The 16,520-nt window shown below is 44.2% G+C and overlaps 1 protein-coding gene across 5 annotated transcripts in view; it reads right to left on the bottom strand.

Annotated features, from left to right (window-relative positions):
- The window catches only part of SYT17 (synaptotagmin 17), a 112,536-nt gene that overhangs the window by 51,793 nt on the left and 44,223 nt on the right, over positions 1 to 16,520 (bottom strand). For 3 of the 5 annotated variants that reach the window (XR_012161138.2, XM_073362318.2, XM_073362319.2), the window contains exons 3-5: positions 16,362 to 16,510; positions 9,223 to 9,371; positions 8,156 to 8,775 (exon numbers count right to left, since the gene is read on the bottom strand). Coding sequence is in view for 4 of the 5 variants with exons in the window: in XM_073362318.2 (XP_073218419.2) it covers positions 8,156 to 8,775; positions 9,223 to 9,371; positions 16,362 to 16,510 (918 nt within the window). In the remaining variant the exon portion in view is untranslated. The remainder of the gene's footprint in view (positions 1 to 8,155; positions 8,776 to 9,222; positions 9,372 to 16,361; positions 16,511 to 16,520) is intronic. The other 2 variants (XM_073362321.2, XM_073362320.2) reach the window with 1 other exon arrangement.

Genomic DNA, 16,520 nt, shown 5'->3' with positions numbered 1-16,520 from the left:
TGGACTCCTGCTCACTGGCCTGGGAACTGAAACAAAAATAATTGTACATGCTGTTGACTAACAAGCAGCCATCAGACGGTAAGAAATGTTGGTTTCAGAGTAGCAGCCGTGTTAGTCTGTATTCGCAAAAAGAAAAGGAGTACTTGTGGCACCTTAGAGACTAACCAATTTATTTGAGCATAAGCTTTCGTGAGCTGAGCTGTAGCTCACGAAAGCGTATGCTCAAATAAACTGCTTAGTCTCTAAGGTGCCACAAGTACTCCTTTTCTTTTTAAGAAATGTTGGTCACTATTGATCTGGGCTGGATTTGAACCAGCCCCCTTGAAATTAAAAGCTATATTCCATTATGAATCTTGTGAGGGCTAAAGAGCTTGCCTGATCCAAACCCCAGTGAAATCAGTGGAAAGACTCCCATCAGCTTCAATAGGAGATGGATTATCCCTTTAATTTAGAGAAAACATGCATTTGCTTCTGTCCACCTTCTTACATGCAACAAGATGTGTGCCCACAATCCTTTGTGTCTGCTCATTTTAGGACCCAGTTCCAAAGAGGTACACCTTTTTAAAAGGAACCATCCATGGATTTGCTTCACCCTACACTGCCTCACAGCCTTTGGGTCCGATTCTCCATTACCTGGCACTGTGTGTTGTCATTTACACCTGGCCACACAAAGGAGTTGCCATTCTGATCTGGTAGCTTTTTACAGCCACTTTCTCCACTCTTCTAAAACCCTTGTCCTCTTTGCTTTTTCTCTCTCACCACTACTCAGTTTTCTCCTCTGTAGCTCTTGCCATCTGGACCAGCCTTCCTGTATCTTTCCAGCTCATGAAGTTTCCATCTATTTTTAAATGCCACCATAAAACAGACATCCTGCCTTCTATCTTTACATTCCTCGTCTATGCCTTTTCATTTTTCTCTCCTTCTGTTAATGGTCTTATGACTGACTGTTTCAGCATTTTTCATCACACAAGTTTCACCACATTCATTGCTGTCTTTCTCATACTGGGGCAGATCCTCAGCTGGTGTAAACTGTCATAGTTCCACTAACTGCAACTAAGAATCCACACCACAGAGCGCCTGTTTTGTATCAATACTTAATTCTGTAAGTGTCGGGGGATACCTTTATGCAAAATCAAGTTTCACTGCATTGTATGCAGATTTTTTTCTCCCAATGTATTAAGATTCCTAGAATTCGTTTGGAAGATACAGTTGTAGCACTTTCCATCTAAATGTAGTTGACAAGAAATTTAAGAAGGCTGACAGTGAACTTTCTTCTTCATCAGTCTTGTCGGAAGCCTCCTCTCGGCTTCAAACTCAGCACTTTTAAAAAAACAAGATGAGTAGAAAAAGCTTCCTTAGCGCCGGTATAAGCAACACTTTTGTTTTTAATTTCCATTTTTGTCATCCTGCAGATGGAACTTTCTGTTTATAAAAATAATAGATACAAATTGCAGGCATATACCTTACCCTTTCACTATAAAATATTAAGACAGTACTTTAAATTAATATGAATTAAGATTTTACTTACTGAAATATCTATTTCTTCCCTTGATTCATGAACAATACACTTGTTATCACGAGTCAGCAGATTTTGCATCTGTTGTTCTGGAAGGGCCTGGTGGTGCTTTGAGTTGGTGTCTGTGGTGGTGCTTCTGATGATGAGCTTGGAGAGGTGTGGGGGGTTGTTTGAAGGCAAGAAGAGAGGGTTCAGGAAAGATATTTTTTTCAGGATGGGGTCCCCATCAAGTATGGGTTGTAGTTGTTCAGTGAAACCCCACATGGGTTCCAGTGTGGGGTGGTAGGTGACAACGAGGGGTGTGCAGTCAGAGGGGGGTTTATTTCTGTATTGAAGCAGGTTCTCTCGTGGTATTTGGGTGGCCCATTCCATGATGCAATCTACTTCTCTGGTGGACTGCCCTTGTTTGGTGAAGGCAGTTTTGAGTGTATTAAGATGTATATCCTGGACTTTTTCCTTTGAGCATATTCTGTGGTATTTGAGTTGTCATCAACCACCCCACATAGGAACCCATACAGGGTATCATCAGAACAACAGATGCAAAACCTGCATCTCCACAGCTTCAATGATCAACCCTGCCCCCCAAACTCTCCTTTCAAGTGCCTATCACAACAACATGTGGAGTACTTCATCCAGTGCACGAAACGCCCCAACAACAACTATGTGGGTGAAGCCAGACAATTACTACTCTCTCAAATGAACTCACACAGGAAAAAGACAAAAACACCCTATCACCTGTGGGTGAACACTTTTCATAAAGCAATCACTTTATATCAGACCTATCAGCACTCATCCTCAAAGGAAACCTGCATAACACTTTCAAAAGACAAGCCTGGGGGCTTAAAATCATAATTTTGCTAGACACTAAAAATCATGGTCTTAAAAAATATACTGGATTTATGGCTTATTACAACAATTTTTAACCCACTAACCCCCCTTTTTGTCCTGACTACAAGGGTGTTAACAAGCCACTTCACCTTGAATGATCCTTTAGAATATGTGCTAACGACTTATGACAAAGTTTGTCCCCAAACTTTTTCCGTCGTGCCCTTCCTAGAGGGTCATGCCCCATAGTTTGGGGACCACTGACTTATGCTAAACTATCTGTTCCATCTGGTATTTAGCTGTGACAGTCTAAGAGCCTTTGCCAGACCTGGGAAAGAGCTCTATGTAGCTCAAAAGCTCGTCTCTCTCACACAAACAGACGTTGGTCCAATAAAAGATATTACCTCACCCACCTTGTCCCTCTAATATTCTGGGACCAACACAGCTACACCAACAGGTACCCCTATAGCAGCTGTTCCCTGATCCCTCACCCTCCTCTGGTCACAAAAAGAATTCTGTGGAACTGCTCGGGCATATGCACTCTGATGGACATGATGTTTCTTGCAGGAATATTGATACCACAAAGACTTATTGAACTTAATGATCTTAAATAAATAAATAGAATCCATGGTCTCAACTTCCCAGTGCTTTTGACAGCTGCATTCCAGTTCAGCCTGCACGTAATACAGACCAGGTGATGACTCTTGTTTAACTCGAAGAAACATTTTAAACTGTCCTTGCATTTTAATTTTTAAAGAAAGCAACTCTCATTCATCAACCAGACACAGGTACATTAGGACTGTCTCAGGTTCCAAAGGACTGACAGTTCATCTGACCTGAGGATGTTTGTTCCCCCTGGGTAATGCTCTGGCTTAAAATGGCCTTCTCAGGGATGCACTGCAGCCCAGAATTTCTGGAACACTAAGTGGCATGGCTACATTCGCTCCCTCATCAGTCCACTGACATCTAGAGCAGTGCAGGGGTTCAGCACCTCTTGGGATTTAATCCAAAATGTGCAACCTCAAGGGCCAAAGTTTTGGCTGGCCTGGGGGCCTGATTTTCAAAGGCATCGAACACCCGGAATGCCAACTGGTCTCAGTAAGAGACGGATTAGGCTACTATCCTTTAAAATGAAAGCCAGCCTTGATGGAGGAAAGATACAAAACAAAAACTACTTCCCAACTAAAGGAAAGGAATCATTCTAGCTTCCCAGGCTTGCAAAATCCAAGTTCAAATGGCTCTCTCTGTGAAAAGCGAACTACAGAATCACAGCATGGCTTGACTATCAAAGGAGATGCATCCATTGAAGTCAATGGGGTCGCCAAGTGGTAAATGAGGGCAAAATTTAGCCCATTAACTTCAATTTTCCAGTCAGGAACACAACCAGTATTTTATTGGTCCATTGGGGCTCAAATCTTCTGGTTCAAGTACTCCTGAATTTTAAACTCAGCAGAAATTCTAGCCATAGCTTGTCTTTAAAAAGTCATATTCAGATAAGGAGGGCCAAATTCTCCTCTGTTACAGTGCTGCAATGCTAGTGTAACAGAGAGGCGAATCAGACCCACAGAATTATGATGTAGAGTTTGGGGTGCTCTGCACCTCTGAGGATCAGGTCCTAAATTAGCAAGTGAAGAGTAAACTGCACAAGTGCAGCTCTTCACATAACATGCATGTACCACATGACATTTCATTTGCTACGCTAATAGAAATACATCAGTCTGCTTGTAGCTTGGTTTTTTATACAGACTTCTGTCTGCCAACTTAGAGATAGTATGTATCAGCAAAACTCTCCTTGTCCATTAACGTAATGATTAATTAATACATGATTATCACGGAGGTTTCGAGACACTTGGCCAAATATTGCTCTTGCTTACATCTATGCAACCTCATTAAATTCAATGGGCCTGGAGAGAGCAGAATTGGACTGACTTACTTTAATGCAATATATGTGGACTAGAAGATTGTATAATGCTCTCTGGTGGGGAGGCAGACTGCCCCAGCAGGAGCTCCGCTGGATGTAGGTAATGGTGAATCAGGCTCAATGTGCCCTGTACTTCATGCTGGCTCACACATCAGTACAAAGTGGATGTAAGTAGCTACTGGCCCAGAACGTTGGTGTTTTAGAATCACTTTGCATTGGTGAAAAACAACAACATAGGGTGAATTGGGCCTAATACCTCTGGAATCCCTGGGACAGCCCAGAAGAGATCTTTCCACATTTCTGGAATGGTATAGGGAGCAGGAGCCATGATCCCGAGCATGCCCCTCCCTACCTCACCCTCTTTTGGGAAAGACTGCATGTTGAGAGAACTAAGCTCAAAAGGTTCTTGTGCACAAGGACTCGCCACTGCCCAGGAATCCATGGGTGGAGGAGGCTCCTTGCATCATCCCCACACAAACTAGCCACGTATGCATATACTGGGCTAAATTCTAACACACTGTAGTCTGAAATGCACGTCACAGCTCTATGTATCTATCTTGTCATTAATCAGATTCCATCAACTTTCAAATGCAGTCTACTTTATTCACTATGTGAAACACTTGTGGTATTGCACCCTATGGGTCAGACCCTCCGATGGCATAAATCAGCTGAAGCCAATGGAGTTACACCCATTTACATCAGCAGTGGATATAATACCATAGCATAGAGGCCAGCATGAAGTAGATACTATTACTTCCTTATCACCAGACACGTTAGGACCAGATCCTGTAAGGGGGTTGACTTGAAGGCAGTGCACATCTTACATACTCAGTCTCTTAATTTGCATTAACATGGTACTGTTATATCATATACATCAGGGGTCTCAAACACGCAGCCCCGGCCCGCCAAGCTCCCTACGCCAGCCCCCAGGCCAGGGGTGGGCAAGCTACAGCCCGCGGGCCAGATCCGGCCTGCAGGATTACCCCCCGTGGCACCGCAAGCCCCACGCCGCTCCCTGAAGCAGCTGGCAGCAAGTCCCTGCAGCCGGGAGGGAAGGAGAGTGCTCCGTGCGTTACTTTCACCTCCAGACACCGCCCACCGCAGCTCCTATTGGCCGGGAACCGGGAACCGCAGCCAATGGGAGTTTCGGGGGAGGTACCTGGAGGAGCAGCAAGAGCAGCGCATGGAGCTCTCTGCCCCTCCCCCGCCCCCGGGGCCGCAGGGATGTGCTTCCAGCTGCTTCCCAGAGCGGGGCCAGGGCCTGGAGCGGGGCCGGGGACGGCAGGGAGCCTGCCCTGGCCCTGGTGCGCGCTGCTGCCACCCTGGAGCCGCTTTAGGTAAGCGGCGCTGGGCCGGAGCCCACACCCCGCACCCCTCCTACACACCACACCTCAACCCCATGCTCTGAGCCCCCTGCTGCACCCCACACCCCTCCTGCACCCCAACCCCATGCTCTCAGCCCCCTGCCAAACCCTGCACACCTCCTGCACCTCAACTCCCTGCCCTTAGCCCCCGCCACACCCTGCACCCCTCCTGGTCCCCCTGAGGGCAGGGAGGGGGCGGAGTTGGGGTGGGGACTTCGGGGAAGAGGTGGAAGGGGGACGGGGCCAGGGGCAGCGAGGGGCTGGGGGTGTCAGTGATGCGGCCCTCGGGCCAATGCATTAGTCCTCACGTGGCCCCATGGTCATTTGAGTTTGAGACCCCTGATATACATCATATAGTTTCAGAATGTGCTACCAAGCATTAATCATAGGGGAGAAAAAAAATGCAGGCTGCAATGGGTTTGCATGGCTATAAAGGAGAACAAAATTTGGCCCTCTGCCCTCAGATACACCGATGGGATGTCCACTGCCAGCAATGGGAACTGCACACATGTATCTGAGGGCAGAGTTTAGCTATAGGTATTTGTAAATATGGACTTGGGAGAACAAGCGATAGGATGCAAGATAAGCCCTGTAAGGCTGGTTAAATGGCTTGCACATTTAAACGCAGAGCCCTTGGGCTGTTCTCCCGCCCCTCCCAATATCAGACTCTAACCAGCGGAGCTGAACACTGCTCTCGTTTTCACCCACGGAGCTACTCAGTTTGGTTGGTGAAAGAATTTTTCCTATGCATTTACAAAAAGTGTTCTTGTTAATCTCATCATGCTACTAGCTTTATTATAACGCACACCTTAGTCATCTGCATCATAATAAATAAATAATATTGAGAAATCAAGGGCCTGATTGTCCACTGCCTTGTGCATTTATAGCAGTGCAAGGTTAGAGCAAAGGGGGTGCAAAACACTTTCCAACCACTTTGCACAGGTGCACAAGCCTACACAAGGTGCCAGGCAATGAAAAATCAGGCCCCAAGGCTTTGGGGTTTTGGACATAAATACTGCCTCAATAGATTTTAATTTTACAGCTTTCTGAACTCAAGTTATACATCTGGGCCACATTCTGTCCTCAGTTGCAACAATGTAAAACTGGGAGTAATGCCAGTGAAATCAGTGGAATTACTTCAGATTTACACCAGCATGCCTGAGATCAGAATCTGACTAAAACCTTACCCATGGCTATATTGGCCTTCTGTGAATGTTTAGGTGCTGTTAGCCACTAGAGAGCAGTCAGAGCTTTACCCAAAAGACTGACAAATCACACATCACACCAAGTGACGAGAGAGGAGAGAGAGATCGAAGCGTATTATACTAATGCTAAAACAGAGTCTCTTAAGCTCAGGACAAACTCCTACCCTTAGCATTAGCAGCCGTGCAGGGGATGGGGAGAAGACATAGCTATGCAGGGCAGGCTGGTTCAAGATGAAGTAGTACAATGCACTGCCATTTGTTTCTTCTTTTACCCGAGTAGCATGTACCCTTACGCTAGCGGCTGCTGCTAGCATACTTGCTAACTAGCCTGGGAACTAGGCACTCCCACAAGCCAGCTTGTCATCCCATTTAGGGCCATAGTGGGGTTGGTGCACTGGCCAGGAGTTTTTCCTAACACTCTTGTGAGTTGTAAGGGGAGAGACCCTGCCCCAATGCTCCTGAGAGAGGATATGGAAAGACGAAGAACCCTACACCATCTTCCCCCTCAACACATCACAGGGCACGGGCTAGCCCAGCGAGAAGATTAGAACATGCACACGTGCAAAGTGTCATTACAATCCAATCGAATATGCTGCACATTCAACTTCCCTCTCACCCTCACCGATCTTTGGCCACATGTTTCTAGATAGGTCTGTACAGAAACGCAAGAAGAATCCTCTGACAATTGGACTACCAAGATGTCTCAAAGAGGACCAGTCTCTTATGTATTTGCTCACAAACAAACTGTGCAGATATCAATGGCAAAACAGACACACACACACGCCCAAAGCATTGTTCTGTTTTGATCATCATAGTAGTGCTTTTCTAACTTGGATAATAAACTCCCTACAGCAGTGGTGGACAACCTACGGGCCGCAGGTTATCCACCACTGCCCTACAGTGGCTCTCAGTGACAGTGAGCACAGCCCACAGCAGGGAAGGATTTATCCATGAACCTGCATCTGCAAGAAAGGATCTCCCAGAAGTTGCAGATTCACAAATGAATTTCCAGCCGTTTCCATTATGCACAATAATTTCTAATTTCATCTCCTTTATGATGATGTTCTTTTAAAGCCAAAATGGTGGGCTTGGTTCAGGTCTGTCTTACACCAATGTAAACCAAAAAGAATGTCACTGAATTTACACCAGTGTAATACAGGTATAAGCAAGACTAGAAGATCCAATGCCTTTTCAATCTAGAAGGTGCTTTAGTACATGAATGATCATGGCTATTTAAAAACCTCTCATTAACCCCAAACAAACAAAGGAACCACAAAAACAAAGTAGAAATATTACATAATAACCGCCTTATAAATTCCATTACCTGCGAACTGGGAACAAGGGCCTTCCACCAATGTCCGCCCTTCACAAGGTCAACTTCATTTAATGGCATTGACACTTTGCCTATGACACAGTGGCGTGAGAATTTGTCAAAATCCACTATGGTTAAAAGTAGCGTTCTTCTTTGGGCTTCTAAAAATGGAATTTCAAAGGTGTACCTCTCCTCAAACACTGGGTTCTGGGTTTTGCGTTTTACTCCTGTCTGCTTGGAGTTCTTCTGATCTGGAAGGAGGCAGATCTTGACATAAGGGTTGGAATGAGCCATATCTTGTCTTGAACCGTCATACGAAATTGGAGGAGGCAGATCTTTAGCCTCAATTACCCTCACTATTAGATAATTATGCAACAGATCATACTGTGTGCTAAAATGCAGCATGCCCAATTGGTACTTCGATAAGATTTCCTCATCTGTCAAGGAGTCCATGTCATCACTATTAGAGTCAAGAGAGTAGAGTCTTGGTTCGAATTTTCTAAAATAGTCATCTGGGGTATACGTTTTTCTCAGGATAGTTGGCTGAACTATTTCTTTTTTAGCTCCTATAATTCCAAACTCAATAGGTTTAATGTCAATTAGTGGAGAACTTGGCCTTCTCGATTCTAGACCTAGGCAAAAGAAACATACAAATAGCAATGTCGGTAACTGGAAAGATCTGATTATATCCCAACTTAGTCTCTGCCCCAAAGCTCTTACAGTCTGTCTTTTTGTTCTGTTTGTACAAAGCCCAGCACAATGAGGTCTTGGCCCATGACTGGGGCCTATCTCAACACAAATAATAAAAACAAACAATAATAATATCACTAGTTAATCTTTAAGTGCAAACATCAAATAGATTTCTGCCCCCTCCCCCTGTCTAACTCTGTGATTCTGCCTCATTCATCCTTTAGCAAAAATATAAGTTTGGCCCCTTTCACAGTCTCTTTGTGGAACAGTTTAGGATTTTAATCAACATACCTTAGGCTTGACTTGGATCTTTCTCTAAAAGCAGGCACTAACCTAAGCTTTGGTCTACTTGGGAAATTACGTTAATATTGTACGGCTGACAGCCTTACTTGAAATCCGCCTTGTGAGGCTGTAAGTAGACCGTGATGTATCTGAAGATGATCGCCTTCTGTCAGGAGAAGAGTCTTGAGGAGTTGGAGGTGGCTCGCTGGTTGTGTTATCAGAGTCTCCATCTTTGTCCTCATTTTGATTGCTTATCCTGTGAAAATGAAAGACCTCTGGATGTGTGAATCCAGTAAGTGTACTATACACATAACGAACAGGATAATAAGCCCTCTTCTCTGATACTTTAGATTGAACCCTGGATGAATATCATGGATGCTAGAGCTTATTTTCAGATCTAGTTGGAAAACAGAAGAGTGCTGAGCTCTGTGGCTTCAGGGCCCTACAAAGCATGGATTCTCTATCCTTTCTTTTGTCTTTCATACTTCTTAAAATGCAATGAAGCTTACTAGCAACAGTAAGGATATACACCAGTATGCACTTTAACACACATCTATACAGATGTGCTCATGTTTCAAATACATGCATGCGATACAGACCTTGTGGCATTATTGATTTATGTAGTGAAAATATTTATACCATTACTTACAGCTGTATATTTAGGATATAGACCTGGAATTATGGCTTTCATTAGGATCATCAGATAGTCACATTATTAATAGCATGGGAAATAACCATGATCAATCTTCTCACATCATGTTTAATATTAATATATGGTGGTAAATGAGCCATTAAGTTTTGGAAATGTGGCCCTGTAAAGCAGGATTTGTTGACATACCTTTTAAGCAGTTCCTGTCCCCTTTTTATTTACTCTTTTGCATAACTGGATAGGACAATAATTCTGCTATATCTTGTTTTATTTGTGGGAAATATATAAATAAGCAAGAAAGGTTACACACCCCTCACTGAAACTTTGTGAAGGTTTAAAATGCACAAAGTGATGATGAGAATGGGATCATACAAAAGTCCACAAGCAATCCCCTTGTCAATTTAAATCTTCTACATAAAGTAAGCTCAGTGAAAATCTCAGCCTCTCACAGATTGCAGCAACTCACATTAAACAGAACAAATCAGAACCTCTTAAGTGTTCCCCTCAAAGAAGAGCAAGAGCAGACAGGAACAAAAGTCTATAGTTCAAGATTCTAATGTCAGTTGCACTGGTAACAGTCTGGAATATGTCCAATGAAGTCAATGGAAGAACAATTTTATCCTGACATAATTGAGATCAGAATCTCACTTTTTTTTTTTAAACAGTATTCCATTCTTTATAGTGTACCAAGATAAAATACACTTTTCTGGTTAGGCCACAAGACAAAAGAACACTCAGAAAATAGAAATTGGGCACAGCCAAAGTTCAGCATGAAATAAGCAAATCAGATGGGAGCAGTGCTTGAATTTTGCTCCTCATTCATTCTTTCTATATTTTTGGCTATGCCAGGTATAAGATGCATATGTTGAATCATTTGCCTCACAAACCACTAATGAAACTAGGCTGATAATATTCTGTAGCAAGTAGTAAACTCAAAAATCTAAATCCAAATTTAGGAATAGACTAAAAATGGATTCCAGATCTGAATCTACCTCTCCCCCAAGTTTGGGGGAAGAAGTTCAGATCTGGATCTTGTGGTGCTTGGAGAGCTGAACCCACCTGAGCTTCACAGTCCATTGATATTTAATAGATTTTTGATAGAAAATTAAAAACATACATTAAATGGACAGATAATACCCAGCTTTCAAACGCAGGTTGCTCAAATCCTTCAACTGGATATAAAAATCAATATTTAGGAGCATAAAAGTCTGATTTTCATGCCAAGAAATGGATTTGAACATACTTATTATGATCCACATGCCTGAAAATTAAACCTACAGAATGGGGGCAAAGCAGGGGCAAAAAGAATCAGAAAAAAATCATTAAGGATATTCTACACGTGCTAAACATAATAGTGAATTAACTAAGTAACAAGCAGGTGACCTTTTGCAGGGAAATTGCTACCAAACCACGATAATTTTTCCTCAAATAACTTTGGCTGTGTTTGGAATAGCTCTGTTCGTATTTAATCAGAACCTTTGGTAAGGAGAATTGAGCTCTAATTTCAGTTTAACCTTGCAGAACACACAGTATTTATCTTTGAGTTTTTATGTAGGAGATTTCATAAGATGCAGAGCTGACAAGCACCCCAGTTCCCTCCCAATTTTTTTCCTAAGGCTAGGAAGCAAACAATAATTATGAAATAACAATAAGGATTGCCATGTGTGCAAGTCAATACAATTAGATTTGCTTCAGCAAGCTAAACATACTTCCTTTATCATTGACGTTATAGGGTGCTGTAAAAATTCAGGAAGTGCAAAAAGTCAACATCTACCAAAATAAATTACTTAATTTCACAGCAGTTGGGCCCAATCCTGCTTCCCTAGCATACCCAGAGCTTCTACTACTGACTATGGGAATGTTGCTGATGCAAAGAATGGAGGATCGATGCAGACATTAACAAGATTGCTCCCATTCATCTAGAGACCATGAGAAGGATTGGGTGTGAGGGAAAAGCACACCCCGTATGACAGCAATGGCCATGTCAGGTGGACAAGGATAAGAGGATTGAGCACTCTTAGTTGTGAGCCTTTAGACATTTTTAGATACTTTTTTGGGGGGTGGGGGTGGGGGGGAAGAAAGGGGAACACAAGAAATGTACTTGTTCCCCAAACTCAATACATTGAGGCAGAACGTGAATCTTTTTAAATCCAGGTCCTAATTCAAGGTGTTATACTGCTGCCCAGCACTATAGTATGGGAACATCTACCATGCAAAAACAATTAGTGTAACGAGACCTCGGAGCAGTTCTGAAATACATATACACATTAAAATAGCTCATTCACAGCTCAATTCTGCAACTCTTACTCATGTTGAGTAGCACTTACTCATGTGATGAGTGCAGTACTGCAAACTCCAAACATTTAGAAACCTCCCTGCACCCAAAACAACAAGACCAGGCAAAGGACACCACTTCTCTCTTTTAACTCCTGAGGTGTCATTCTGTCCCTCTCCATTCTCCTCTCCAACTTTCCAGCCCTCCCCTCTCAGTCTCCTTACCCCCTATACATATATTCTCTCCCTTTCCCCTCAGTCACCCACATTCTCCCAGCATACCCCCAAATCTCCTTCCCTATGCCCATTTTCCTTTACAGTCTCTCTCAGCCCCCCTCCCTCCATATTCCTTGGATAAACTCAGCAGCCACCGCCACCATACTTTCCCCTGTCCCCTCACTGTCTCTTGCCTGGGCTGCATACAGGAAACAGAAGCTACCATTTTAGCTGAGGGCATCTTAGGTTCAGTCACATGAAAAGCAATGGGAGACAGCAGCCATTTTGAAGCATGTTGCTGCCCAGCTTCTAGAGACAAGAATTTTTTTAAAAAAACAAAACAAAACAAACCCTAAACTTGTAAGATTTGTGAAAATATCATGAGAGCTGAGGACTTTGATAGTCCCTAGAGGGCTGCTGGCCTGACTATATGTAACACAGCATAAGAAAGGACTGCAGAATAGGGCCCTTTAATATAATTTTCCACTATTATTTATGGCAAAAGTTATCCAGGAAGGATCCTTGAGGCAGCTGAACCGGCACGGATCCATGACACAGGTGGAAGGGAGTACTTCTGGAGCCCACAAAGGGGGTCCACATTGCAAAGTCCAGCTCCCCAAAGGAACTGAAGAATCACCACACAGGTGGATTAGCAGGGGGCCAGAGAAGGAACAGAAGCCCAGAGGTGGGGGATCTACCACTACACGGCCCCAGTGGCCACATGGGGAGAATCAGAGATGGTTGGAATTACTGCGTCAGGGCTAGGATTGCCATTTTCTAATTGCACAAAACCGAACACCCTAGCCCTGCCCCTTCCCCGAAGTCCCGCCCTACCCCCCCCCCACTCACTATATTCCCCCTCCCTTGGTGGCTCACTCTCCCCCACCCTCACTCACTATTACTGGGCTGGAGCAGGGGTTGGAGTGCGGGAAGGGCTCTGGCTGGGGATGCGGGCTCTGGGTTAGGGCCGGGGATGAGGTGTTCAGGGTATGAAAGGGGGCTCTGGGATGGGGCAGGGGATTAGGGTGCAGGTAGGGTGAGGGCTCCAGCTGGGGGGGCACAGGCTCTGGGGTAGTGCTGGGGATGAGGGGTTTAGGGTGCAAAAGAGCATAAGAACGGCCATATTTGGTCAGACCAAAGGTCCATCTAGCCCAGTATCCTGTCTTCTGACAGTGGCCAATGCGGTGCCCCAGAGGGAATGAACAGAACAGGTAATCATCAAGTGATCCATTTCTTGTCGCCCATTCGCAGCTTCTGGCAAAGAGAGGATATAGGGACACCATCCCTGCCCATCCTGGCTAATAGCCATTGATGGACCTATCCTCCATGAATTTATCTAGCTCTTTTTCGAACCCTGTTATAGTCGTGGCCTTCACAATGTCCTCTGGTAAGGAGTTCCACAGGTTGACTGTGTGCTGTGTGAAGAAATACTTCCTTTTGTTTGTTTTATACCTGCTGCCTACTAATTTCATTTGGTGGCCCCTAGTTCTTGTGTTATGAGAAGGAGTAAATAACACTTCCTTATTTACTTTCTCCATACCAGTCATGATTTTATAGACCTCAATCATATCCCCCCTTAGTCACCTCTTTTCCAAGCTGAAAAGTCCCAGTCTTATTAATCTTTCCTCATGTGACAGCTGCTCCATACCCCTAATCATTTTTGTTGCCCTTTTCTGAACCTTTTCCAAGTCCAGTATATCTTTTTTGAGATGAGGGCGACCACATCTGCATGCAGAATTCAAGATGTGGGCATACTATAGATTTCTACAGAGGCAATATGATATTTTCTGTCTTATTATCTATCCGTTTCTTCATGATTCCCAACATTCTGTTTGGGCGGGAGGGGGCCTCAGGGCTGGGGCATGGGCTTACCTCGAGCGGCTCCCAGGTAGTGGTGCAGCTGGGCTAAGGCAGGCTCCCTGCCTGTCCAGGCTCCGCACTGTGCCCCAGAAGAGACCAGCAGATCTGGCTCCTAGGCAGGGGGCCAAGAGACTCTGCACACTGCTCTAGCCCACAGGCACCGCTCCCCAGCTCCCATTGGCCACAGTTCCCAGCCAATGGGAGTGCGGAGCCAGTGCTCTGGGCGGGGGCAGCACGCAGAGCCCCATGGCCCCCCTGCCTAGGAGCTGGACCTGCTGGCTGTTTCCAGGGTGCAGCGCAGGGCCAGGACATGTAGGGACTAGCCTGCCTTAGACCTACAGCACCACTGAACAGACTTTTAACAGCCCAGTCAGCGGTGCTGACCGGAGCCACCAGGGTCCCTTTCCGACCTGGCATTCCTGGCAACCCTACTCAGGGCCTGCCACTCCACAGATCAAGTGAAGATTTCTTCTATCCCACCCCTTCCTGGAGCCCCTACTAAGCCTAGCCACTTGTCCCCAAGTACTCGATCATTTCTGGAGCGTATCTTTCTAAGTCCAATAAAGTGGTCTCATCATTTTGTTCACCTGCACACGATGTTTCCTTATTTAGCAGTGATTTTATTTCCAGTTCCCATTAGCTGCAGATAAATGAGTTTCGAAGCACAATTCTGACCCTTAAAAAACTGCTCCCTGTTTAAGAAGCACTATAAAGCTCTACTGCTAACCTCTCTGCACCTTCTTCCTACACTAATTCAAAACAATAAATAAGATACTGTAATTCAAACAGAAAAAGATTAATTTTATATACCGTTTACAGACAAACCTGATAGATCTGGCAGGGAAAAAAAATAAAAGCAAGGAAGCTCCCGGGGAGAATGATACTGATCACGTCTTCCTATCTATCGTCCAGCAACACAGCGAAATGTGGTGCATTAGGGAAGCAATTAAGGGGGCACCTCACCTGTTGTGGTTTCAGAAGCACATTACACATTTAACTCTTGAGTAGCAATTACTCTGCTGCTATGGGAGGCAGTGAGGCCTTGCAGCTAAAACACTGAACTGGCACTAAGGCTCCTGCTCTGCCAGTGGCCTGCTGGGTGACCTTGGGTAAGTCACTTCGCCGCCCGGTGCCTCAGTTTCCCCAGGTGCAAAATGGGGATAACAATACTGGCCTCCCTTGTAAACTGCTTTGACATTGTTGTTTTAGGATCAGATTTTAAAAGCACTTAAGTGACACACGAACACAAGTCCCATTAGAAATTCAGTTTTTCTAGGGGATATACTCTCTTATGTCACCTTGGTGTTTTTGTAAGTTTCCCCCTTTAGCCTGGTTAAATCAGACTAACATTAATAAGATCGGTATCTATTTCTTACTCTTATAAGCCTCAAAACATTCTAGTAGATATTGTTTAGTTTCACTGAATGCTGATTGTATGCTATTTTTCTGCCTAGAATGATATCTTACAACCAACCTAAGCCTTCCTAAAAATACAGATTTATCCTGGAAATAGCTAAAGTTAAATGTGATTTCAGCCATTTTCCATGGGGCTCTGCATGGGCTCACCAACATGCAACAAATTGCCGAATTAGGGCCTGTGCGTGAACCCCTATTTGTCTGAACAGTTATCTGGTGTATTACATACTGTATGTCTATCTATGGTTAAGGCAGATCACAAGCTCCTCTGGTAGGAACCTTGTCTGTTATGTGTTCAGAAAATACAGTGCATGCTCTAAGTAATAATAAAATAATAAATATAGGTCCTCCTACGTAGTCACTTGACTGGCAGTCTGGAAAATTACAGCAATCAAAGGGCTAAAGTGCTCAAAATAAACAGTCCAATTTAGAGATTCAACAAAAATTCAAATGAAATGTATTGTTCTCAGCATGGAATACAAAGCTAGGTCAATTACCAACTTGCTGTGTTGGCTTGCAGGATAGTTTCTGACTTAAGAATTGGGGTAGCTATATTTCAAAGACTCCAGCTACCTGAATTAGCAGGACATGTTGTTTAGCTTTGCTGCAGTTATATGCACGCTTTATATAGTTATATGCACTGTTCCCACTCCTAACACCGACTCTTCCCACCAATCTCTTATTGTATGTATGCCATTAGCCAGGTGTGTGGCATTTTTGGATTCTTATGGCCTCATGTTTATGCCCTCACCACAGCCAAAATAACATTACCTTTGTCACCCTGCTATAAACTGGAGATAACATTTGCTTAATATGCACATCTAAACTTACAGCCAGGCTGGCGTCTGTGCAGGAAAAGGTCCCAGGATTTCAACTTCATCTTCGCTCGACTGACAACAGCTACAGTCAAAACACTTCTGACAACAATTTCTACAAGTCCATCTGCACAGCAAGAGATCCAAGAGTCTAGAGAGCAGACCCTGAGGCCAT

The sequence above is a fragment of the Lepidochelys kempii genome, chromosome 10 (genome assembly GCF_965140285.1).
Source record: "Lepidochelys kempii isolate rLepKem1 chromosome 10, rLepKem1.hap1, whole genome shotgun sequence".
Lineage (NCBI taxonomy): Eukaryota > Metazoa > Chordata > Testudines > Cheloniidae > Lepidochelys > Lepidochelys kempii.
Note: the sequence above shows the minus strand (reverse complement) of the source record. Positions and strands in the feature narration are given on the sequence as shown.